General features: G+C 37.3%; 3 protein-coding genes across 4 annotated transcripts; all 3 read right to left on the bottom strand.

Annotated features, from left to right (window-relative positions):
- Positions 1 to 815: 815 nt before the first annotated feature.
- txnl4a (thioredoxin-like 4A) lies at positions 816 to 4651 on the bottom strand. Its single transcript, XM_022667359.2, has 4 exons — positions 4517 to 4651; positions 3162 to 3336; positions 2912 to 3015; positions 816 to 1186 (listed from the first exon to the last, which is right to left on the bottom strand). Exons 2-4 carry the CDS (start codon positions 3312 to 3314, stop codon positions 1015 to 1017), a joined length of 429 nt encoding a protein of 142 aa, XP_022523080.1. The 5' UTR covers positions 3315 to 3336; positions 4517 to 4651; the 3' UTR covers positions 816 to 1014.
- A 1094-nt stretch (positions 4652 to 5745) lies between these two features.
- adnp2b (ADNP homeobox 2b) lies at positions 5746 to 15659 on the bottom strand. Its single transcript, XM_007229197.4, has 4 exons — positions 15284 to 15659; positions 10665 to 10782; positions 9867 to 9959; positions 5746 to 9660 (listed from the first exon to the last, which is right to left on the bottom strand). Exons 2-4 carry the CDS (start codon positions 10770 to 10772, stop codon positions 6802 to 6804), a joined length of 3060 nt encoding a protein of 1019 aa, XP_007229259.2. The 5' UTR covers positions 10773 to 10782; positions 15284 to 15659; the 3' UTR covers positions 5746 to 6801.
- Positions 15660 to 19159: 3500 nt separating this feature from the next.
- nutf2l (nuclear transport factor 2, like) lies at positions 19160 to 21875 on the bottom strand. Of its 2 annotated transcripts, none has more exons than XM_007229200.4 (5): positions 21739 to 21875; positions 21488 to 21599; positions 20624 to 20695; positions 20400 to 20498; positions 19160 to 19572 (listed from the first exon to the last, which is right to left on the bottom strand). In XM_007229200.4, exons 2-5 carry the CDS (start codon positions 21584 to 21586, stop codon positions 19456 to 19458), a joined length of 387 nt encoding a protein of 128 aa, XP_007229262.1. In that variant the 5' UTR covers positions 21587 to 21599; positions 21739 to 21875; the 3' UTR covers positions 19160 to 19455. The 2 variants fall into 2 exon arrangements, with proteins under 2 accessions (XP_007229262.1, XP_007229263.1); XM_007229201.4 differs by having other exon boundaries at positions 21488 to 21623; positions 21739 to 21858.
- Positions 21876 to 23752: the final 1877 nt, after the last annotated feature.

The following is a 23752-nucleotide window of genomic DNA, read 5'->3' as shown; positions in this document are numbered from 1 at the left end:
TGACTGCTCGAAGAGCAGCTCTTTCTCCAGAGAATGTGAACATTCTCATCTTCTTAAAGAAAAACTTGAAAATATAAAAATAACAGTTGTTTTGTCTAGCCTCAAATATGTTAATAGTTTTGGTACCTTAAGGAGCATCTTCCTCTCAAAGTTAATATATCTTTGTTGAAGAAAAATATTATAGTAGGATAGAGTTCAGTTTAAGACTAATTGTTCTATTTTGTACATGACTGATATTTTGTTGCACAACCGCTGTATTAATAGTGCACACTTCTGCTACCAAAAAAAGCCACTAGATGGCATTACATATATATCTTAATTTAATGATTTAAATTTGACCATTAGTGCCTAATGTGGTGTATTACAGATCACTTGTATCACTTTGCATCACTTATATCAAGCCCACCTTTTGAAACAAGATATTGTAAATTTGATGAATCAAACCAATGACTGACCATAGACTAATCTAAAACTGGCATAGGCCTCTGCTGTAAAAAAAAAAAAAAAAAAAAAAACGAGAATCGAAACGAATCTTGACCCTAAAATCGGAAATTAAATCGAATCAAGGATTTAGAGAATCGTGACATCCTTTGTCATACATATATATATATATATATATATACTTGGAGAAGCTTACAACAAAGTTTGTTAGACTAAAGACAGATTGCCCAATTGTAGTAGGTCAGTTAATAAATGTGCTCATATGATTTACTATATAATTGGAATATTATATAATTTAAAGCTAAATAAACACTTCACCCATCAAAAAGCAGCAGCATAAATTCCCTTTAAATTCACATTACCTTAAGTCAACATTTTTCTTACAAATATTTATTCACAACAAGTAGGCAAACATCAAGAACACAAAACAAACAATACTAAAGGACAAGGCCACGTCAATATCCGCATGGCCAAAAAAAAAAAAAAAACATCCACAAACTGATCCACAGAGGTATCCAAAAAAGGGAAACATCACAGAATAGACTTGAGAAGTGACAAAGTGACCAAAATACATTAATATCTGTATTTTGTTGAATAGTCTTTGGGAGACACCACAAGACCTCTTCCTTTCCTTGCGCCCCTGTAAACAGTCTCAACAATGTCTATCATCTCCTGTTTGTCCTCCATGGTCCAGTTGATCTTGTTGTTGTTACCAGTCCCAAGATCAATCATGATGTGTTTGTTCCTGTAATAAAGAGGAATAACATAATTAAGTCCTAATTATAATAATGTGGCCTTTACAGCAATGTAAAAAATGTCATTTAACTGGCTTTAAAATAGTGCTGGCCGATATCGATCTAAATCATGAAATACCACATTTGAGTATATTTTCAGTTATTCTTCAAAAAATGACAAAATAATTTCATTGCTTACTTATTATATTTATTTTACAGAATATAAAGCTTTACCAGCGATATGAGACGCAACATCTAAGAACAGAAGGAGCCGCGGCAGCGTGACAGCTCTAGTGAAATTATTGCACTCTCAAAACTAAACAGCTTCACAGAACATTTGAGGAAGTTTAGTCCGGGATTGGCTGTGTTTTAAAACTGTATTCCGCGGCTCCGGTGCGGGAGTATTGCAGGAGTATTTTGGCTTTAAGCCAAATGAGCGAGGAGAACCATCAGCACGAATCAGCCGGTATGTTTATTTGTTTCACAACAGTGGAAACAAAAGCCACTAACCTGAGATCTTATTTAAAGCACAACCATCCAGCTGAATACTGAATATAAAAATTGTTCCCCCAGAGAGATCCTGCCTCAAGCCCCACACGGTAAACATGCTGGTGTTTCTTGCTCAGAATTTGTCTGACAGTTACATTAAAAAATACATTTCTAGCTAAAGCTCTGGCCTGATGAGCTATCTGTGTGTCTTTGATCATATGCACAAAGCTAATGTGTGTTTTACTGCATAAATACATATATGATCAGAAAAAGGAATCTGCAAGTGCCCGTGTGTTCAGAGTTTTTTTTTTTAATAATTAATGTAAATGTTACATTAATCTATTTGTTGTTAATTTATTTTTTACAATAAGGGTTTAATATTTAGTGCAGTTTTTTCAGAACCCAGGGTGGGTGTACTTTATTTGTTTATTTAGGATATTAAAATATTTTTATATTGGGAGCCCAATGTCTGCACTTAATAATTTAAAGTTAGTTTATCTGTAAAATGGTGTAATAGTATTATGCTAGTATATTATTAGTGTGGCACATTGTCTTAAAGCACCTTTGGGAGCCCAGAAGCAGGAAACAAAAAATAAAATCTATAGTGGTGCTTTAAAATGACGATATTATCGTTTATCGCAATAATTTCTGGGACAATATATCGTCCTGAAAATTTTGTTATTGTTGGCCTACGTATGACAGTATGAAACACTTTGAAAACCCGCCCAACCCTAATTTGCATGAATAATCGATGAAATTACTGTAGAAAAACGATAGGGATAGCACGATAAACACTTTATCGTCCCCACAATATTTATCCTCATATAATACAGCACTAGTTTATAATATATACTTTTCATGTATTTAGTCCGACCATTTGAACCACACTATAATCCTGTTTACACAGTGTCACTTTTATTTCTTAGCCTTCTGACTAACTGAAGGCTATCAGGTGTAAATGCATGTGGGTAAAATCTAAAATTTACACAGCCTCAACCTTCATTTATATGTGGTGTGGTTCATGTAAACCCTGATGATGTATTTAAAAAGGATTACTACAGCTAATACACTCTGATTAAGCTCATTTTAAGCTTTGTGTTCTGAAATTCACAACATTGTCTCAAAAAAAAGGATGCAATCAAGAGAAGACAAAAGAAGAGAGATTACTAGAGAGATATTTTTAAATAGCTGTGTAGTGTTTTACACTGATAAATTAAAAGGATCAGACTCATATGGCAAACACTCACCTGAAAAAGAACATGACCGTACAAGGGTCATACAACTCGTACATCTTGTTAAAGTCTGGCACTTCAGTGATATCCACCAGGTAAATGACGGCAAAATTTTTGACCTGGGATTACACAGGAGAAAAGACAGAATGAGACAAATTACAAATTCTACAGTACAGAAATCTACCCATTTTTAGTAAGATACAAAAGCAAAATTGGGAGCAAAAGCAAAGTAATGATTATTTTAGATAAACAAGCATGTAGTCACCTTTTCAGCAATACTGTACAAAACCTCGTCCATTTTCATGCACGTGGGGTCCCAATCGTGACCAAATCGGATGACGAGCACACGGTCCTCCTCGGACAGAATGGCCTGGTCCACTTGCCAGCCGTTGTGGAGATGTGGAAGCATGTACGACATCTTGGCTCAAAAAATATTTTCCCTAAAGTAACACAAGAAAGACGAATGATGGTTCAGAATGTGTGCTGTTATGTTGTAGATCAATAGTTTTTAATCCAATCAGCTCTCACTTCTACCCCTAAACCCATACATCACATTGTCCTTTCCAAACTACCCCTCACTACTGCACATGAGGGTGGAGTTGGCTAAAATTAGGGGGCTTAGTTAAAATTGGTGTAACCGGATCTTTTAACTATGAATCATTTAACCGTTATTTTCACGCAGTAACAGATTGAGGGTAATTTACATTTAAATAGAAATTAAAAGCAAGAATTTAATCATGTGACCTAAAATAAGTAACGTCAAACAAAATCAAAATGAAATTATAAAAGCTTTAGAAAAACAAGATAAGATTTAATTAAGAAGAAATACAAATAAACTGAATAAAAGGATAAGTGCACAGGCTAAAATGTAAAGCAATAAAATTAAGAGATAAACGATTAGAATAATAAAATATATTAAATAAATGATATTAAAAAGCTTAAAGGCCAAAGGTAAAACAAGGAAAACAACAAATATAAAGACAAAATTAATAAAATAAATAAAACAAATTAAAAGTCTAAAAGGTAAAAACAGAAAATTAGATGAATAAAAAGAAAAAGAAATATGATTTAGTGACTCCGGTGAGCTGTGTTTTAGAGTTTCCTGACTAACTACTTTTAATTGCGGCTCGTTTTCCTGACATTAGTGATTAAATGCAACAGTATTTGGTTTTGTAAATGTAATTTTTTGTGTATTGATTTTTAATAAAGAGATGAAAAGCAGTGAAATGTAATGCAATAGTGATCATTTAATTTTGGTAAATACAGCTGCATAATGCAGCTGGTGGATTGTATTTACATTTTTTCCTCGGTTGTGTTTTAGCTTTTTAATCAGGCATTAATTATTTTCAATATAAATCACAGTTACAGTGTATATTCATGATTATACTTTATATTCTCTACTTTAAATAGAGGCTAGATAACCGAGTTTAGCTTAGTTTAGATATCAGCTTCTTAAAATTTCTGGAACACTCCAGGCAGCTATGCTAAGCTAAGTAGTTTGCTTACTACTAGTCTGGGTATCTAAACCCGTTTACAGAGTAAAAGTAAAGATTTAAGTAAGTAAAAACAGATTTAAAAGGGACAATGTACAGTAAAACAGATGAGTAACGTGAATATTACCTTCAGTAAGAGGAAATCAGTGTAGTTTGTGTTTATTTGTGCTGCTGTTCTCTGCCTCTATCAGACCTCCCCCATCCGCCGGAGCTCTTCGCGGACTGAGCAGGATACGGAAGTGACGACACACACGTGCGCACGGAGGCGCGTACTCACGTAACGTGGGTACACTATACCGGTGCGTCTCAATGAAATAGAATATTATTAAAAGTAACTTTATTTCAGTAATTCAGTTCAAAATGTGAAACTCATATATTATATAGATGTATTAAACACAGAGTGATATATTTTAAACGTTTATTTTCTTTTATTGTTGATAATTATGGCTTGAAGCCAATGAAAACCCAAAAAAAGCAGTGTCTCAGAAAATGTTAATATTATACAAGAATGATTGGTGCATTTAGCAGTGTGCCAAGTCCTGCTGGAAAATGAAATCAGCATCTCCATGAAAGTTATCGTCAGCAGAGGGAAGCTGTAAGATATGAAGTGCTGTAAGATTTTGTGGGGAAACAAAACTGACTTTAACAAAACAAGACTTTAGACTTGATAATAAAACACAGTGGATCAACACCAGCAGATTGAACTGAATTGCTGAAATAAAGGAAGTATTAAAGTATAGAGCAAAGTTTTCAATGATATTCTGATTTTTTGAGATGCACCTGTATTGTCTATATTGCGAGAAGAATTCTATCACCCACCTAAATCATGGTACTCAGGTGTTTCAATCACGTATTTCAACCAAGTTATATAAATAAAATATAGATAACAATTGTTTAGGGGAAAACAATGAGTCAAATACCCTGTGATGCTAAATGTGGAATTAGGGCTACTTTTCACACTGAATTACACCCCGATATTGGACAAATTTATATTAATATTTAAGAAACACAAGGTAAATGTTTATTGGACTTTGTGTATAATTTACAGGACAGTCAGAAAACATATAAAAGCCTAAAAAATCTTAAAGGAAATGCATCATTTTGGATAAAAATTAAAAGGTCAAAGGCTTATCTAATTAAAACTATCAGATGAAAATATTATATGAGCTTAAAATCACCCATCTCAAAGAATTGCCCCTATGTATTACGCACAGTTGTCTTTTATACTGAATCAAACTTTTACGAACAACGAACCATACAAAATGATTACTATTGAGAAATGTCTTATGCATTGATGTATGAAGTCAAAATATTAAATAAAATGTTTTAAAATAAAGCAGACATTAACAGCACATACAGTGTTTCAAGGTGTAACTTTATTTTGCATTCTTTCTTACATAGTGCCCTTACAAATGCTCCACTATGCAATCTGCCTTGTTTTTTAAAGAGATAAGCTTGAAATCAAGTTGTGAGCAAATATGTTAAATCTTTTAACAGTCTTACATTCCACTATTACAAAAACCAAATGCTCATGAACCATGCTTACAAATGGCAATGAAACAACAGACCGCCATGCTTACAACAGAGTGGTACCTCAGGGCTGGTAGGCCAGAGAAATGAAACAGTTTACTGAAACTTGTACAGTGGTGTAGTAAGCTACCAATTTCAGGGCCAAGCCTTTATTTAAAAGGACTTATCGCTATCCCAATGTTTCAAATCATCCCGATCCAGAGACCCACGAAGTAAGAGAGTAAGAGACCATGATAGAAGGAGGCTGAAAGGGAAACTCATGTTTAGGCACAATTCTATGTAAAGTAACACACACTGACATACCATACTGACATATCATGTAGGCACAGAATAAATGAGGAAGCACTTAAACAGAATACTGGAACCGTACAGGAAAGAAAACGGGTAACTTCTTAAATACGTTGAACTACACTACTATGAAAGCGCTTTAACTAAATGCGCCTCAGTTTTATATTAATATCCAGGTATAAAAAGTTGATAATATGCTAAAATGTAAAAAACAAACCAACAAACAAACAAGAACGAACAGAAACAAAGTGAAGGCAAAAGTAATAAACACACTGTAAAACATGTGAGTTGTCTGAATGTAATGGGAAAACATTTCTCAAAGTTTTAACAGTACTGTGTAGAATGACTACTAAAACTAATATTACTGAACAGCATATAAGTCCAGATGCACTGTAAGTTCAACTTATTATTTAAGTTTACTTCCAAGAAAAAGGAGTCTACACAGATTTCTAAGGAAATGAACGTGGTCCTGTGAGAACTGATCTACCTTTAATACAATATACCTTGTTTTTGCATTGTTTTGAGGAGTCTCCCACTCCATTTGTTCCTGTTTCTGAATTATTTATTCATCTTTAAAAGAAAAACAAAACAAAACTAGTCAACCTCTCGGGCCTCTTCGCTCTGACCATTTTGTTCTGGGGTTTCAGCTCCCGGGGTGTCTTGTTCCATGTTTTCTGGGTCTGGCGTTTGTGCTTCCGGGCTTTCTGGTTCCATGTAATCTGGGTCTTGGGTTTCCGATTCCAGAGGTTCTGATCCCGCGGATTCTGAACCCGGGGATTCTGGTTCTGTGTCTGCAGAGGTCTTCTCCGGCTCAATCTGGGGAATAACCAGGTCGTGCTTCAGTTTCAACAACTCCGTCATTTTGAAACCTAAAAGCACGGCGGCTCTGTTTTTCTGCAGGTGCTTCATGCATCTGGTGCGCTTCGATCCGATCTGGCAGGCGATGTCGGTTTTGTTCAGCAGTAGGCGATTACTCAAGGCGATAATCTCCTTCTTGAGCGGATAGGGCTGTTTGTTGAAGTACTTGTTCACAAAATCCCTCCGATCTTCAAATGACCGTATATCCATTCCAGCAGGGTCCAAAGCGAACTGCACTGAAGGATCAACCTGCATATCAGGCGACGGAGGAGTCAAACCTGCTAACCTGTCTCTCTCCAACTTCCTTTTCCTTGCTAGCCTGGCCTCTCTTTCTTTCTTGTTTGCCGCTATGGCCTCCTTCACGGCTAGCTCCAGCCTCAACTTGCTCTGCAGTTCCGCGGCTGTATGCGGGGACTGGATCGCAGGGACCGAGGCTTGGACTGGAGCTGGAACTTGAATCGAAGACTGTCTTGGAGGTGGAGGAAACGAGAGCAGCCCTTGGCTTCCTCTGGGCGCAACGGCTAGACCAGAACTCATTATCCTCTCGGCATCTCTAGGGGTCTTGGGCGCAGAGCGACACTTGGATATGTGGACGGAGATTGCCTTCTCTGTAGTTTTCCCCGTGTACACTCCACCACAGTAGACGCACTTGTATGCCGGGGATTTGAGTATAGCATGAAGGGTAGGTACAATGTAGTGCTTCTCTCGGAGGTGAAGCTGATAACACTCCATGTTCAGCTGCTTTTCAGAACAGAAAACACAGTCTAAACTGTCTGGTTTTGGCATGGGCATCTTGCACACTTGCTGAGGACTTGCAGGCAGCATCTTCAAGAATATCAAATCAAGGGAGTTGGTGACTAGAGCCAAGTTAAGCTCCTTTTCTCCCATCATCTCCTTTGGCGCTGTGGTGTTGATGTCAAAGTAAGGGAACAGGAGGCTGCCACTTTCGTCAGTGTAAAGACGATACTCTCGCCTCATGAAGTCACAGTTCGCCTTTTGGTTGGGATTGTGATCCATTTGGATGTGCGCAACCAGCTGCTTGAGAGAATAGAACATCCCTGAACAGTACAGGCAGTTCAGGCCGTGAAGCAGATGTTCAAAAAGTCCTTTTTCAGAGAGCAAGATCTTGCACATCAGACATTTCACAGTCTTGTCTGGCATCTTCTTCAAGAAGGGTGCTCGGGCGGCTAGGCCTAGCTTGGTCTTCTTGGACGCCTCTTTATGGACCTCGACGTGGGATTCGTATATGCTGGATGGGAAAAGCTCATTACAAACAGGACAGGTGACCCATCTCTTGGTTTGCTTGGAGTCCTGGGAGCCATTGCTGGCCAAGGCGTTGTGCTGAAGTGTGGGGACATGATGCGGCACAGGCAACGGCGCGTTGTTGGCCATTTGCATGTTATTTGGCCGGACAGACAAAACATGCAGTGGCGCAAGAGTGTAGGTAGGTAGGCCGTCCACTTTGTTGCCCGTGGGAATCAGATGACTTAGGAGAGACTGTGATGTCAACATGGTGCCCCTAGGAGTTGGCTGGTTCACAGGGAACCGTGGAGATACAATCAACGATTGCGGTGTTGGTGGTGGTGGTGGAGGTCCTCTTACAGATGGCACGTTGAACTGCATTCCTGGCGGGACCAGAACTTGACGGGAAGGAGGCTGCATCTGACCAGGCACTCCCAACCTGACTGGTAGCTGCTGGTGTGGCATAACCGGATGCATTGCAGGCGGAGGTGCCATGCCTCCCATGACAGGTACCGTGGCAGGTCCAGCTCTTGCAGCTTGGACGTTATGCAGATTCATTGGCTGGCCAGGTTGCAGCAAACCCTTTGCTTCAGCACTGGCAAGCTGAACGAGGGCTGAAGCTTGAGCGGGAAGAACAGCTGGGTTCTGCCCGGGGGGGCTGTACAGTCTAGGACCCCCGTTTGTGACTCCCGGCATTACCGCTCCTGGAGGTGGAACAGGAGTCACTATCGGTTGGCTGGTCGGTCCTGCGATAACGGGACTACCTTGCGCTTTCGGCGCAAGAGCGGGAAACATTTTCTTGTTGTCAGTCTCGAAAATGAGTACGTTGATGTGAAATTCCAACTCCTTGTGCTTTTCAGAAGTTAGAATATGATAGAGCAAGTGCTCAGAAGTCTCTGCATTTGCACCACAGACCTTACAGAAAAACTTCTGGTACATCGGCCCAAGAGCGTGCAGTTCACTTTCAGTCCTTTGTGCGGCAAAGCGATTTAACAGGGAGGTGTAATGATTAATGAGAACATGTTTCTTCATGCTGTACAGGAGAGTATCGTTAAAGGGACATTTTCTGCACTGGAAAATATGACTCCCTATAGCTTTAGTGGGCAACTGTTGTTGTTGTTGTTGTTGTGGTACTGGTTCATACTCTGGTTTCGGTGGTTCAGCGTGGAACAGTTTATAGTGCTTGGCGATCACCTTAGGGTGGGCGATAAACGGGCAGCCGGAACAGACGGAGAGGCTGCAGAGACGCTGCTCCTCGTCGTGGCAGCGATGAATATGAGCTCTGAAGGAATACCAAGACCGTGTTGAAAATTTACACAGGGAACAGCACAGGCCTCTTGTCCGATATTCCCACTGAAGAGAAAAGAGAGAAAAGCGAAAATTAACTTTAAGTCTACGTTATGTTGCTACACAAATACACAGTGCCACACTCTACTGTTACTGTTATATTTGTACTTGTATTCTGCTAATGCTGAGAATTATAATGAGTTCTAAACAAATACAAATAGAGAAATCATTTCTCAATTATGAACTATAGAGAACAGAACTAAAATATTCACCTTTTTCTTCCACTTCCCATCATATCCATCAGCCAGATCATTCCATTCAGTCGCATTATAAACAGTGTCTCCTGGATCAAAGCTCTGCAGACCCTGTATTAAAAAGATAAAAGATAAGAGTTAAAGGTTAGCAAAAACAATGTTTAAATAAAGATTCACCATAATATTCCGTCATTCAATAACACATTATCACGTGCCCCTAATTACCAAACATTAATAGCTACCAAGTCTTGGGCATTAATCTACACATGTTTTTCCAGAAAAGTATTTATTTGTGCGAGTTAAGAACCTCCTTTTATTCAGTTGGCTTAGATTTCTGATGTGTGTTCTGACATGGACTATAGAAGAGGGAACCCATGTTACATTTAAATAAAAAAATACAAAAATGAAATAAATAATAATTTAAAAAAAACAGTGGGCGAGATGATATTTCATGGTATTTTTGCGATAATTGAGGTAACTGAGAAAAAATACAAATATTTTAGCAGATTTGTAACAGAAGTCAATGATCCAGAATGATCGTCATGATAATAATAATAATGCATAATCTGTCTCTACTAGATATATGATGGGAAACGAGAACAGTGTGAATTTTTCTTTTGCTAAAAACAGTAAAAAAAGTAGTACCCTGATGTGATAATTAGGGGTGGGTGATATGGCACCATATTTTAGGGTATAATATCGATATTCACCATATTCAAAAATGTTGGCGATATTATTGCGTACAATATGATATGGCTCACACACACACAAACACACACACACACACACACACACTTTATAGCAAACTAGACGTACCTCAGACAAGCTGAGACATTGCTCAAGCCCAAATTCACTCAAGATATTCTTGACTTTCCTCCTTGTTTTTCGTATCTTCTCAATGCCGCGAACTGGATACTGATACATGGTTCTTCACCTGAGAATAAGTAAATTAATTCATTTTATACATTTCATATTATTCATTTTACACTTTCATATCAAGACATTCCAAGCCTTTCTGGACTTCATTAATCACACATGGTATTCACAGTAACGAGGAATCTATGCATGTTTTACATAAGAACTAATTCACTCATTAATTATTCTACTCAAATTTATCACTGTGTGGAATTTACAACACTAGAAATGACACTGAATTAGAACAAAATGGATTAAGCAACAACCTAAAGTAAAGAGAGGCTTTCATCATTTCCAAAAGCTCTCAGCTAATGCTACAGACACGAGGGGCACCATTTTACTCAATTCAGCCTTAGAAAACCAGCCATTACAAAGCCCAGCTGCAAGCTGGAATAGCTGGCAACCAAACGTACGGCAGGTGGGATGCTAGAGGGAGAAAATGCCAGAAGAACATTGATCCAATCTCTCTGCTAAGCAAAAAAGCTCTATGATTAGTGGGTGTGACAATACATATACATTCTTATGATTAATATGTTTTAATATTAAAATAAATGTATATATTAATTAGCTTTATTATTATTTTGGCCGTCAAACAAATGTGGAAAAGAATAACTTCATGTATAACAATGCAATGAACCTATCTGGGTTCAGAGTCAGGCAACATACTGTAAACATTAACAATATGTATTATTGTTAACTATTTTGCACAAGATATAAACAATGACTATATTTATAAGATTGCACCTCCTACACACATTACTATTGGTGTGTGATTTAATTCTAATTCAAAAAACAACATTCACAGAAATGATTTCCAGACAGAAGACACTAAACAGAGTGCAGTGTTGTGCAAATGCATTATGCAATCAAAACATCGCAAGATGACTTTAATTCACCACCACAAACAACATAATTCAGAGTTTATGAAATGTCAAACATTTATTGTTTAATGCACATAGGTCACATTACATAAATACCCTGTATGATATTTACAATTTAAATATGTACCATGCTGTTCTTCTGGTGATACAAATAATATTAATATTCTAATTTTAAAAAACGTTTTTATTTATCACCACATCTCATCGTATATTTTATTTTTTCTTAACCGTATCAAGAGCAGTTCTTTCGTATATATGGATGGATATGGACACAACTTCATCACCAACACTACAAATCAACAAGAATTCTGGGTCTCACAGACCTGTTAGACTATCTTTACGAAGCTATTCCTCCTTTGCTGCACTTATTACCTGTATTAACTGCACCTGTCGGAACTCATTACCTGTATAAAAGAACAACTGTCCACACACTCCACCAATCACACCCCAACCTCTCCACAATGCTGGGATCGTCTACAGGACAATAGACAGCAGCTTGGTGAAAAGACGAAAACTATAGGAGCAATTATTAGGAAATAGAAAAAGCACACCAGCAAGGTCCCCCTGCTCACACCAGAACACGTTCAGGCACGTTTAGAGTGTGAAGCATGGGGGTGGAAACTTCTTACATTGAAGATGCAAAATCAGCAGTGTATCAAATACTTTTGCCCACTGTAAATCTTTTTTTGGTGTTGACAAATTAAACAAGAATAGGTCTGTCACGATAATTATATTATCGACTTACAGCAAAAAATATAGACATGACCTCAGTTTTTGCTGACCTAAATATTAACCATTGTGCTTATTTCGCAAGGTGAGCATATAATTGTGAATAAAGTGGTGTGCTGACCGCTATAAAAAAAAGTTCTTATTCCACATTTAACATATAAATATTCTTAATATTTAAGGGTACATTGCTTTTGAAATGAGTGGACACATTATTATGCTATTATACTGTCATGGCAATTATTTCTGGAACAGTGGTCTAAAAAAAGATGTATATATGATGCATATAATCATTAGATAAAAAAATAAAAATAAAATGACTATAAAAATGTAGATGTTTGCCATTTTATTAATGAAAATGTTAAAACAGAATTAGTACAACAGAATTATGTTTTATCCAAGTTTTTAAGAATGAGTGATGTTTACACATCTTAACACATTGTATTTGAGTGTGCAGGTTATAACAGTGGTTCACAGTTTACAGATGCAGCCTACAAAATAAGAGCACGTCACCTCCGCCAGCAGGGCTCTAAAATAAAAAAGATAAACTGATAAAATAAGGGTGATTTATATTTATATACTCACGAGTTAAAACAGCTGATTGTTAGCTGATATTAGACAGTACCAGCTACACTAGTATGGGCTGAATAGGTTATTTAGCTCAGACAGTCGCCCCTATCGTGCAGACGCCTTCTTCCGTCTCCAGAAATAAAAAAAAAAAAAATCGGGAGGGAGAAAAGCATGCCTGCTTTATTTTACAGACATAACAGACATTTACAGACATTTTATACAGCGGCTGGAGTGAGTTAGCCAACGTTAGACAGCTGCTAACCACTGTAAAAACTTCTAATGAGCGGATCTGCTGTGACTGCTTTAACAGAAAGGGGGCAGAGGATAAACAAAATCACACTTGTGGAGAGAAAACGCTGATTAAATGCTAGCTAGCTAGCTTAGCTAACCTGTGGTAGCAGGGTTGTTCAAATCTGTATGGACATTTTATCTTCATAGATTTTCAGGTTGTCATGCGTATTATTTCTGTCTTTTATCAGTTTTAGAAAAATATAATGTTAACTTACAACAGAAACACCTTTCTTCATAACTACTTTCTGTTTTAGGCTTACAAATATTATTTTAAAAGGGAATTTCATTTTTTGGGGGACAACCCAAAACTGCATCCCCTAAAAAACACACATACATCCTCATACACAAAATATAGCTAATTAGCTGGTTAGCTTAGCTAGGTTAGGTTTTAGGTAAGCTAGCTAACAAACACATAGCCAAGCTAGTTAACTAACTAATACAGTAAAAAAAAAAACTCTACGACTTTCTCTTACATTAGCTCAGCTAAATTATCAATACTGTTAACGATAGGTTAGGTTATAATTCATGCTAAATATGGCTCAAATCCCTCCCGAATGGATTTAAAGCGATTTAAGGCGGTACACTGTAGCTGGGTTAGTTAGCTAACTAGTTAACCTAGCTAGCTAGCTAACCTGTGGTAGCAGGGTTGTTTAAATCTGTATGGACATTTTAACTTCATAACGTTGAATCATTTATCTTTTTGCACTTTCTGTATTATGCTTAAATATATTAACCCATTTTGTCAGACTAGCCAAAACTGCATCACCTAAAAAACACTCATACATTCACATCCACCAAACATAGCAAGCTAGGTTAGCTAACTAGCTAAGTTAACAGACAGGTGAGTTAAGCTAGTTAGCGACCTAAAATCCATACATCCACATAGCATTAGCTAGTTAGCTAACTAGCACAGCATAAAATTAAGTTACAAGAAAATGAACAACACAAATATTACAAATAAAACCCTCTAAACCCCTAAAACTTTCTTATACCAGTTTAGCTAGGTTATCTTTACTGTTAACGATAGGTTAGGTAGCGTTAGACTGCTGCTAACAAACGCAAGGGATGGCATTTATATGGTTAACTAGATCGTCAACCTATACCAAAATAATCTGTACGCTTTATCCAGTCAACCCTGGGTTAGCTGATTGATATAAATTGTATGTATATATGTTAATGTAAAGCAAGCTGGCACACTTGTGTATCAATGGGTCGATTTAAGGCGGCACACTGTAGGTAGATTAGTTAATCTGTGTATTTTTTGGAGGGGGCAACCCAAAACTGCATCACCTAAAAAAAAATACATCCACATTCACATCCACTAACCATAACTAACTAGCTAACCTGTTAGCTAACCTAGCTACCTAGGTCAACAGCCAGGTAAACCAACTTATTAATGTTAGCTTAGCTAAAGCTTCCACACCCCCACATATAGCGTTAGCTAACATAAGCTAACTAACACAGCATAAGAATTAACGTTACAAGAAAACTAATGTTATATAACGTTACAAACATCTCTAAACCTCTTAAACTTTCTCTTACACTAGTTAACTTAGTTAACTAGGTTAGCAATACTGTTGTTAATGATAGGTTAGCATGTATAGCGTTAACAGTTAGCTAACCTATACAAATCTGTAATCTGTACGCTTTTACTATGCGTTAGATCATATAATGTAAAATAACCTACGGCTAGCTGGCACACGTGTATTAATGGATAGGATTTAAGGCGGCGCACTGTAACGTTAGCTAAAATGTGACAACAAAGAACGAGGGAACCCCGTTTTTAGCACTGTAACCTATTTAATACATACCGGATACTTAATAAATCAAACACAGCATTTTTCCCTTCTAAACACGCCGGTGACAGAAGCACTATTAAGGTAGTTAAAACCTAAAACTGCTGTAAAACGTAAGTTAAAAGAGTTGCTGCTGCTGCTCTCTACTGCTGTATCTGTATTATCTGTAATGACCCAGGCTCACTAGCTGTAGCTGTAAAGCTCCCGCCTGCCCGGCTTCGCTAATTTTTGGAAATCTCTGCGCTCGCTGCGTTACCTTCTCCAGCGCCCCCGCTCTGGGAGGGAGTTTCGGCGGCAGAACAGCACACTTTCCCCGCGATCCTGGCGCACGGAGCTCCCCTGCGGCACGCGCGTGTGCAGCGCGAGACACCTCAGCAACCCTCCAATCACCTCCGGCCAGCGGAATTTGCAAAGCAACGAGATTGTGTTTTTTTTTTATAATTTGTGATGGAAACGTTTTTTTCCCCGCACATAAAAGAGAAAATGGCGCATTGAATGACAGGGAAGTGACGCAGCACCCTCCTAATTAGCATAACGTCTTGCTGACCAATCATAAGTCAGCACACTAAAAGTCTGGAAACCCATCCTGAAGCTTCAAGGCGCCCTCCCAGCTGCAGGAGCGTCACCTCACGCGCCGGGCATTAATTAATAACCCCTTAATGAACTCCCATCACTCCCTCTGATCTCCAGGGACTCCTCTCAGGACCTGCTGCAACCTGAAAGTGGGCGGGACTTACACCTGCAATGCGCGAGCCAGCCACTAGGGGGCGGAGGCAAGGACCCATGTTGCTCAGCAACTGCACAATGGGGGAGGGGCTCGATGGCTGCCGTCATATCACCCCAGCAGCCACTGGCCAATGGGGGAGGAGCAGCCAGGGCTACTCTGTTGTCTAAGGAGGGCAAAAGACAAAATAACATATTAACAACTAGCTAGTGTAAGGTAGCAGGTTGCAGTTCCCATTATTGTCAAATGTCAAATAAGTGCAGCATGTGTGCACTGAACACAATGCGGCTACATTTTTACATTTAGAATGCTTTAAGAAAAACAGTGGAAACGGTTTCGAAGAGAATTCGAAAGCTACATTCTGTTATAAAGTCACTTCGAAATATCGTGAGTCCGCGCAAATGCAGAAAATGTAACACAGCAACAGGTTTATCAACACAGAACGAATGTTCGCCAAGGTCGATCAGGTTACGGGGTGGACTGAAATTGGCATGATACTTATCGAATTTAATGCATGCTTCATACAGTAGATAAAAACGCTGACTCATGGTGCTAAATAACAAAATAACAACATACCAACAGGTAGCTCGGAGGCCATCTACGGTTACAAAGTCACTTCGAAATATTGTGAATCCGCGCAAATGTAGACAATGTACCACAGCAACAGGTTTATCAACTCAGAACGAATGTTCACGATTGTCAATCAGGTTACGCTAGCCAAAAATCGTCCAATCACTAACGCTTCTGTTGGACAAAGTGTCGTACATAGCATATTACAAGGTGTCTGCCATTAAGCTACTATTTACAATTTTAGAAAACTCTCTATAAATTACCCTGATCAGATCAAAATTAGCACAAGAGTCATCAAATGTAATGCATGCTACATACAGTAGATAAAAATGCTGACTCATGGTGCTAAATAATGTTAAGAAATGGCTAAAACGGCACCACCAAAAAACAAAATAGCAACATACTAACAACTAGCTAGTGGGATGGCAAAATTAGCATGTTGGTTACCAAATTTAATGCATGCTAGCTAGTGTAGCTATGACTGCTGACTCATGATGTTAAATAACATAAAAAAATGGCTAAAACACCAAAAGACAAAATACTTATAATACTTAATTAAGAAGAGAATTCAGAGCCCAACTTCTACCAAAGCCATTTAACCAAACTGAACTGCTTGAATTTTTGCACCAGGAGTAAAGCAGCATAAAGTTATCCAAAAGCAGTGCGCAAGACTGGTGGAGGAGAACATGATGCCAAGATGCATAAAAACTGCTAACAGTGTGCACTTTTTTTTTTTTACAAGGGTTTACACATGGAGGTGGTGATCTTGTCTGTACAGAAATTTAATTTAATAATATAGTTTGTGAATATAAAATTAGAACTAAGGCTTGTGACATATTTAACCCATTTTTCCCAGCCTAAGAGGAATTGTCTCACTGTAAAATTGACAAAAGCCTCCATTTCATATAGGTCAATTGTAATATCCACCTATGCATTTGAAGTTGGACACCCCTGTGACAGCCACTTCCTTTTTACACATTTTTGGGGTATGAGGTCAAAATTTATAGTCTTATTTCTAAGGAATTTTTACATTTGAATATCTCTTGCAAAGCTTTAAGTATCCTCTTTCAGTAATCTTTTATACTGTGGTTTAATACCTTGGTCAGGTTGATTATGCCTTTAAGCAATCTACAGTAAATAATCTTAACTTTAAAGAAAAACACAACCTACACTGGTAAAATGCTAAGCTGTATTCGTCACATTTAACTTTGTCATAGCATTTAAACACGTGTCCCAAAACCAGCCCACAGAATCTCTAATTTTGGCCAAAATGGCTCCACTGTGGTATATTTGGACAAAGTCATCAGTGTCATTCCATAGTGGTGTATGGGACCAGATGAAAGTCATAAATGAAACTGCTTACAGACCAGAGCTAAACCAAATTAAAGCAAATTTGCTGATCAAGTAAAAATCTGGAAGTATGAGTAAAATATCCACTCAACATCCCTGGAGAATATAGAAGCGCAAAAAACACAGAAAAGACAATAGAAATCAGAAAAACAACTCATAAAAAAGCATCATTTTATCTGCATGAATATAAAAAGGAGAGTACAGATAGGGATAAAGAAAAATAGCACACACCCACAGTAGTTTCCACACTACCACCGGCTTAGACATTATGAAAATTATATGGAAATCAGCTAAAATGTGCTTATAGTTGGTGTTTTAGTGCTAGAATGGTTTACATGCATGACAAAGATTCAATATGGTGGCTGAAGAGTATAGTATTTAGCTAGGTGATGTTAACAGGTCATACAATGCAAGGAATCACCAAATTCAGCACATTTTTCATTATATAACATTGTGTGATGCAAGTATGTGATAATATATAAGCATGTAGTTGCTATACAAAGATAACCAGTGCACATTATCTTTGGGATTCACATATATTCTTAAAAAACAAACAAGCAAAAAAACAGGCAAGCCTAGTTTTGGTGGAACATTTGAGAAATTGCTTCTATTATGTTTGGTGTCATTTTAAGGACATTGTTTCAAAGCTTTGGTGCTTTGCATCAATGTCCTTATTAACATTCTTCATTTTATGTAAAATTATGGGACAGTATATATGTATATATGTAAAATAAAGCTACTAAATTTAGAAACCAAACCAAAAATGGTTCCACAATTGATTTTATTTCTTTGTTTTTAGGATAACAAAACCACAAGTAGCACACATAATAGCTATGACTAAATTTGATCAAACTATGAGTCTCTAAACGACAAACAATAGATAGATAATTGATTGGGGTTAAATGCATAAATCCTATGTCAGGACATTGATGTGAGGATTTGATTGAATTCATAAAGCTGACTGCTACTCAGCTGTACACATTATACTCCAGGCTAATTTTACCGGCAATGTTTTCTAATAACACTTAGCTGTGTAACTCTACACAGACACGCCAAAACTCAGTGCTTGGGAGATGTTATCTTGTGAGTGAGGTTGAACACTGGCCAGCATGCTCATGACAAGGCTGTGTGAATTATCAGAGTTCAAGCAAGGCCTGACAGGACGGGAGATTCCATTTCCATACAGTGCAGAATTTTAACCTTCCTTAACCCACAGGGTCACATATGTACCAGGAATATGATGTGAAAGGCATTAATACCTACACTGGAGGCTGCAGTGGTTAGAAATGATTGAGACCGGTGATGTCTGGCTAGAATTGTCCATGTGAACAGACAAGCAAATCAGGCAGAAGATAAATGGAGAAAAGAGTGACTGTACAAATACTTACATTTACATTGTACACGGCCTTAACCTGTTTTTTAGTCAAAAGAAATATCTGCTTTGCAATTGTAGTTTAAGAGGAAAAAAAGAGAACGAGACAGATAAAGGACTGTGTCCACATATTTTCAGTATATTTATTGTTGATTCAGATTATTTTGATAGACAGACGTATAACAGAATCACACCATTACTGAACACGGTCACCACCATAAGCGCTTCATTCTAACACTGGGAAAGATAAGAGATGGTGGTTCGGAAAGTGCAAACGTTCCTGAGCCTTAAGGCCAACAGGTCAAAACAAAGTCCTGCATAATAAACACAAGAGTGTTCACTGTGTTTCATTAGACAAGACATATCTGGATTGGTTTCTATAAGAAATGTCTGGTGTTACACAGGTTAACTACTACGCTCCGAAATTGTGAAGAGCTAACCGGAACATATCATTAGTGCAGACCCATTTATTATCAACATTCTTCAGCAGGAACACCTGCTGAAAACCCATAACTTGGTCCTGGTCAGCCTGCAAAAAAAGAAAAAAAAAGATGATATTAACATGTGATAATTTATTAAACCATAACCAGAAAAACATGAGATCATGTACTTATTTAGAATTTATTGCCTCAAGAAGAGCTTCTGATCCTGTAACCAACAATACACTGTGGGGGGAAAGGGCAAAAAGCATATACAGCACCACCTTCTGGTGATGTGTAAAGACATCATTACACTTTAAAGATGTCATTATAACACATAAGTGTTTATATGCTTTACCTAGTAATTCAGAGCTAAGAAACAAATGGTTAGAATTAGTCTATGGAGGAAAAACACCACCAGCCAAGTACAATTGAGATAGGTAGGTGTTTAGATGTTCAGTAAAGTAAAAATCGACCCCAGGGTTTTGTTCCAACTGCCTGTGCGGCTCTTCTCCAACTCAGCCAATAAAACCTCGGGGTTTACATAGCATAAAACTATATGTTTAAATAGGATCTCCAATGGATTTGATGTTTTACAGAGACTCTAAGACTAGGTCAGTGTCTGAGCTGCACTTAGCAGGGCATTATTACACATGTTATAAAGTAACATATGACATTGCAAAGACTGTTATTAGAGTAAAAATGTCTTTATTTTAAAATGTTTAACTGTTGTTCATCTCACTGCCACGCAGTGCTGTTATACCGGATACCAGATTTTTTTATCCCCTCTTCAAAAACAGCTCACATGGAATTCATTCATATTAGAGACCACAACTAGACATTTTAAAATAAATAAAATAAAAAACGATGGAACGAAACTTTTAATAACTTTAGAAAACAACAATAAAATCAAACCCAACTGTAAACATTAGCCTACCTTTAACTGGCCCATGACCATGCTCATGACACAGCTGTCTGGTGTGGGGTGATGGTCCTGAGCAGTGATGCTGTGCTGAATGGTCTGAAACGGCAGGCTCTGAAAACAAAGGGGGTAATCACACTGTTGAATAGCCCAAATTTTAAGGGGACTTCAGCAAAAGTCATCAAGGGCTCTTTTGGGATAAACTCAGTGTTATTCACAGGTGGGATAAATTGACTTACACTCAGTTTGCCCATGATTGCTGTCTTTCCTTGAAATCCTTCTCCTTCCCAAGTCATACAGGAGGCATCCGTCTGAACAGAGAAAATAACAGAGTTCCCTTTACAGTTAATTTATTCCCCACAGCATTATTACATCTGATTATATTTATCTAAATGCTCGTACTTAACTATTTTTGAGAAAAGGACAATAATGGTGTATCAAAGGTATACTGTATATATGTTTATTGAGTGTAGTTTTGAAGCTTTTTAAAACTAGAATATTGATATGTGCTGAGATACTGAGTTTTACTGAGAGTTTTAATGGAGAAAATAAATAAACAAATAGTGTAGCTTCATATTCCACACTTGACAGCTTGCAGCAAAGACAAACAGTGGGCTGTCACACTGAAAAAAGTGAGAGAAAAAGAAATAGAGAGAAAATAGAGAGCAAGAGAGAGATATAGAAAGAGTATAGACTTCAGCATGAATAAAATGTAATCCATCTACTGATATATAACGTTATACACACACATCTTTCGTGATCTAATACTTTTCAAATAAACAAAGAATTTCACTGATTAACGTTACTTCATTCATAAAAAAAAGAAGTTTTTTTTTGCATAATTCAGTCAATGAGGTATAACCAGTGGTGGAAACACAGGGGTTTATATAGCAAATATAAAAATGATATATATGTGTTACCTCAGAAAATTAATAATTATTTTAATAAAATGTGGAATGACTGAAGGACTGAACAGAATAACGTTAATTATAGCTAGTTTATCTCCCACAGCAGCTCCTAAACACTGTTAAATCCGCCCACAGGGCGAGATTAGACCCTTTTTCTACAGATTTAGAGTTTTTATATATTTAAACTTCACTTACATACAGATCTGCGAGTTTCCCCCGGTCTGAATCAAACTGCTGGTAATAATGCTGCACGAAGCCCGTGCCGATCTGCTCCCACATGGGCTTCTCCGCCATCAGGAGAACCGAGCTGCGGAAATATTCAGATTAAACCCTGAAAATAATCATATATTTACACTCAGTGTGGGAAATATGTTGGTTCCCCAACTGATAAAACATAAACCAGCGAGGTAAACTGAAATAAAACGAGATAAACAGCTTTAACTCACCAAAATACTCTTACACAGAGAAAACAGCACGAGCAGCGCCGAGTTTCCCGCCGATAGTACAGGGAAAAAAGCTCGTTTTAGCGCGTTCACAAAACACCTGATTCTCCTCACACACTGATTACCTGAAATACAGTATCGGGATCAGCGAAAACTCACAGTATTCTGCAGAAAATTCATTTTAATATTCGCAAATTAAATAATCTTCTAATAATGTGTGAAATTAAATAATTATCTATTTGTTAAGAATATATCTCGGCTGTTGAACACGTCAAAACCTGAATAGTGAACGCACCCCTGTGATTGAAATCGTGTTAAAACTTGAGTGATGAAGTCATTCATTCATATTTTTTTCCCAGGCTTTTCTTTCTTTTTAGTATCCCCCTTTCCGTATATATATATATATATATATTATGGAAAAAGAAAAATGGGAAAAGAAAGATGCCTGGGTACAGTTTTAAAGGTTACAAAAAACTATATATATTAAGTACTAAAATATGCGATTATTCTGTGTTGAGGAAGTTAGTACATTTTTCATTATGAAAATTATTAAACGTTTGAATGTTTGACTGCTCCATATGAATCCAATAATTTTGGTCTGAATCATGCGCGAAAATTCACTTAAATAGTAAAAAACTACTTACCCGGGGTTTTCTTTAATTTCAAAAAGTATAATAAAGTATTTTGTTTAAAAAAATACGCATAAAAAAATAAGTTTCGATCCAATCTATATTTATTTACTATAAAATAAATTATTAAACGATGGTTAAATAATAATAATTAAAACAAATATATATGTATTGCGTTTTAAAAAAGACTTTTATTTTGACGACATCGTAGTTCTGAAGCAGCCGCAGTATCTGAGTCAAGAGCCGGTTCTTGGAGAGACTGCCAATTTCCTATCTCTGCCGCTAGAGGGAGCCCGCGAGGGAGTGCTCAATGTATGGGGTTAAATGGAGCTAAAAGCTAAGAAAGCGAATTAAAAATAGTGACTAACTACTTGGTCATAAACTCTTTTACCATAGTAAATTATAATGGTTGTTTTTTTTTTTTCATAAAAAGCAAATAAAACTTACCTGTATATTTTAGTTTTTCTTAAGTAAACGGATTTTAGGCAGTAAAGACACTAGCATCACTGCTCCTGTGAGCTGATTGACTTGTTGGTGCAATGATGCTTGAGATACAGGAAAATCAGAGGCGGTCTTTGCATAAAGGCATTGCTATGCAACTGCCTTGGGCCCCTCCCACTGCAGCCCACTGTAGGGGCCCCCTGACTAGCAGCAAACTTCCCATAGGCCTACAGCTGGTAATTGGGGCCCTTTGGACAGTAATTCACAGATAGTGCGTTCGGAAATGGTGATTCTTGTATGTTTAAAATGGAAACAAAGACAACACAATAAATTACAAAGAAATACAGTTCAGTCCACACCCCCCTCTTTCACGTTAAAATGGAATATTCCATTCATGCCATGTGGCCATGCCGTGAACCTACAGGAGGAATTAAGGTGAAATTAAGTGTACAAGTGGGTTTTGAGCAAAGCCATGAAGCACCACTTGCTACAAAAAGAAAAAAAGAAGGAAGAGGCTAAACTAAAAACAGATGCTCTTCCAAAACTGATAAGCTTTTTTTATCAATAAAATACTAAAAATATTTAAAATGAATAAAAAGTAATTAATATAAAATAAAAATCATTTAAAACACAATCAAAAGCTATATAATAGTGCACAGAATAATATCAGTTTCAGTTAGTTTCAGTTTCAAATAATTGAAACAGCTCACCAAAACCTCTACCTATCCTTTATATTTGACAATATTTTATTACTTTACAGGTCCTCACTCATCTTAATTTTAGTTGTTATATTATTTTTAGCCTCGCGCTGAATTTAGCTCTGTGCTGCGGGAGGGAGGGAGGGAGGGAGGGGGAGAGAGAGCAGCAGCAGCTCAGCGCATTTTGCCTGATTTCTCTTGATTACATTTCAATAAACATGTGAATTTAATACCTTTTAATACCATATA

The sequence above is a fragment of the Astyanax mexicanus genome, chromosome 3, assembly GCF_023375975.1.
Source record: "Astyanax mexicanus isolate ESR-SI-001 chromosome 3, AstMex3_surface, whole genome shotgun sequence".
Classification (NCBI taxonomy): domain Eukaryota; kingdom Metazoa; phylum Chordata; class Actinopteri; order Characiformes; family Acestrorhamphidae; genus Astyanax; species Astyanax mexicanus.
This window is presented reverse-complemented; position numbering and strand designations above follow the sequence as displayed.

What these genes read in the sequence shown, in the direction of transcription:
- adnp2b (XM_007229197.4), bottom strand. Translation starts at nt 10,772, where the DNA reads ATGTATCAGTATCCAGTTCGCGGCATTGAGAAGATACGAAAAACAAGG. An exon ending in AATGTCTCAGCTTGTCTGAG is followed by an intron (nt 9,960 to 10,664) that starts GTACGTCTAGTT and finishes TTTTTAATACAG; the next exon opens with GGTCTGCAGAGCTTTGATCC. An exon ending in ATGGGAAGTGGAAGAAAAAG is followed by an intron (nt 9,661 to 9,866) that starts GTGAATATTTTA and finishes TTTTCTCTTCAG; the next exon opens with TGGGAATATCGGACAAGAGG.
- nutf2l (XM_007229200.4), bottom strand. Translation starts at nt 21,586, where the DNA reads ATGGCGGAGAAGCCCATGTGGGAGCAGATCGGCACGGGCTTCGTGCAG. An exon ending in GGAAACTCGCAGATCTGTAT is followed by an intron (nt 20,696 to 21,487) that starts GTAAGTGAAGTT and finishes TTCTCTGTTCAG; the next exon opens with ACGGATGCCTCCTGTATGAC. An exon ending in CAATCATGGGCAAACTGAGT is followed by an intron (nt 20,499 to 20,623) that starts GTAAGTCAATTT and finishes CTTTGTTTTCAG; the next exon opens with AGCCTGCCGTTTCAGACCAT.
- txnl4a (XM_022667359.2), bottom strand. Translation starts at nt 3,314, where the DNA reads ATGTCGTACATGCTTCCACATCTCCACAACGGCTGGCAAGTGGACCAG. An exon ending in TGTACAGTATTGCTGAAAAG is followed by an intron (nt 3,016 to 3,161) that starts GTGACTACATGC and finishes GTGTAATCCCAG; the next exon opens with GTCAAAAATTTTGCCGTCAT. An exon ending in ACGGTCATGTTCTTTTTCAG is followed by an intron (nt 1,187 to 2,911) that starts GTGAGTGTTTGC and finishes TCTTTATTACAG; the next exon opens with GAACAAACACATCATGATTG.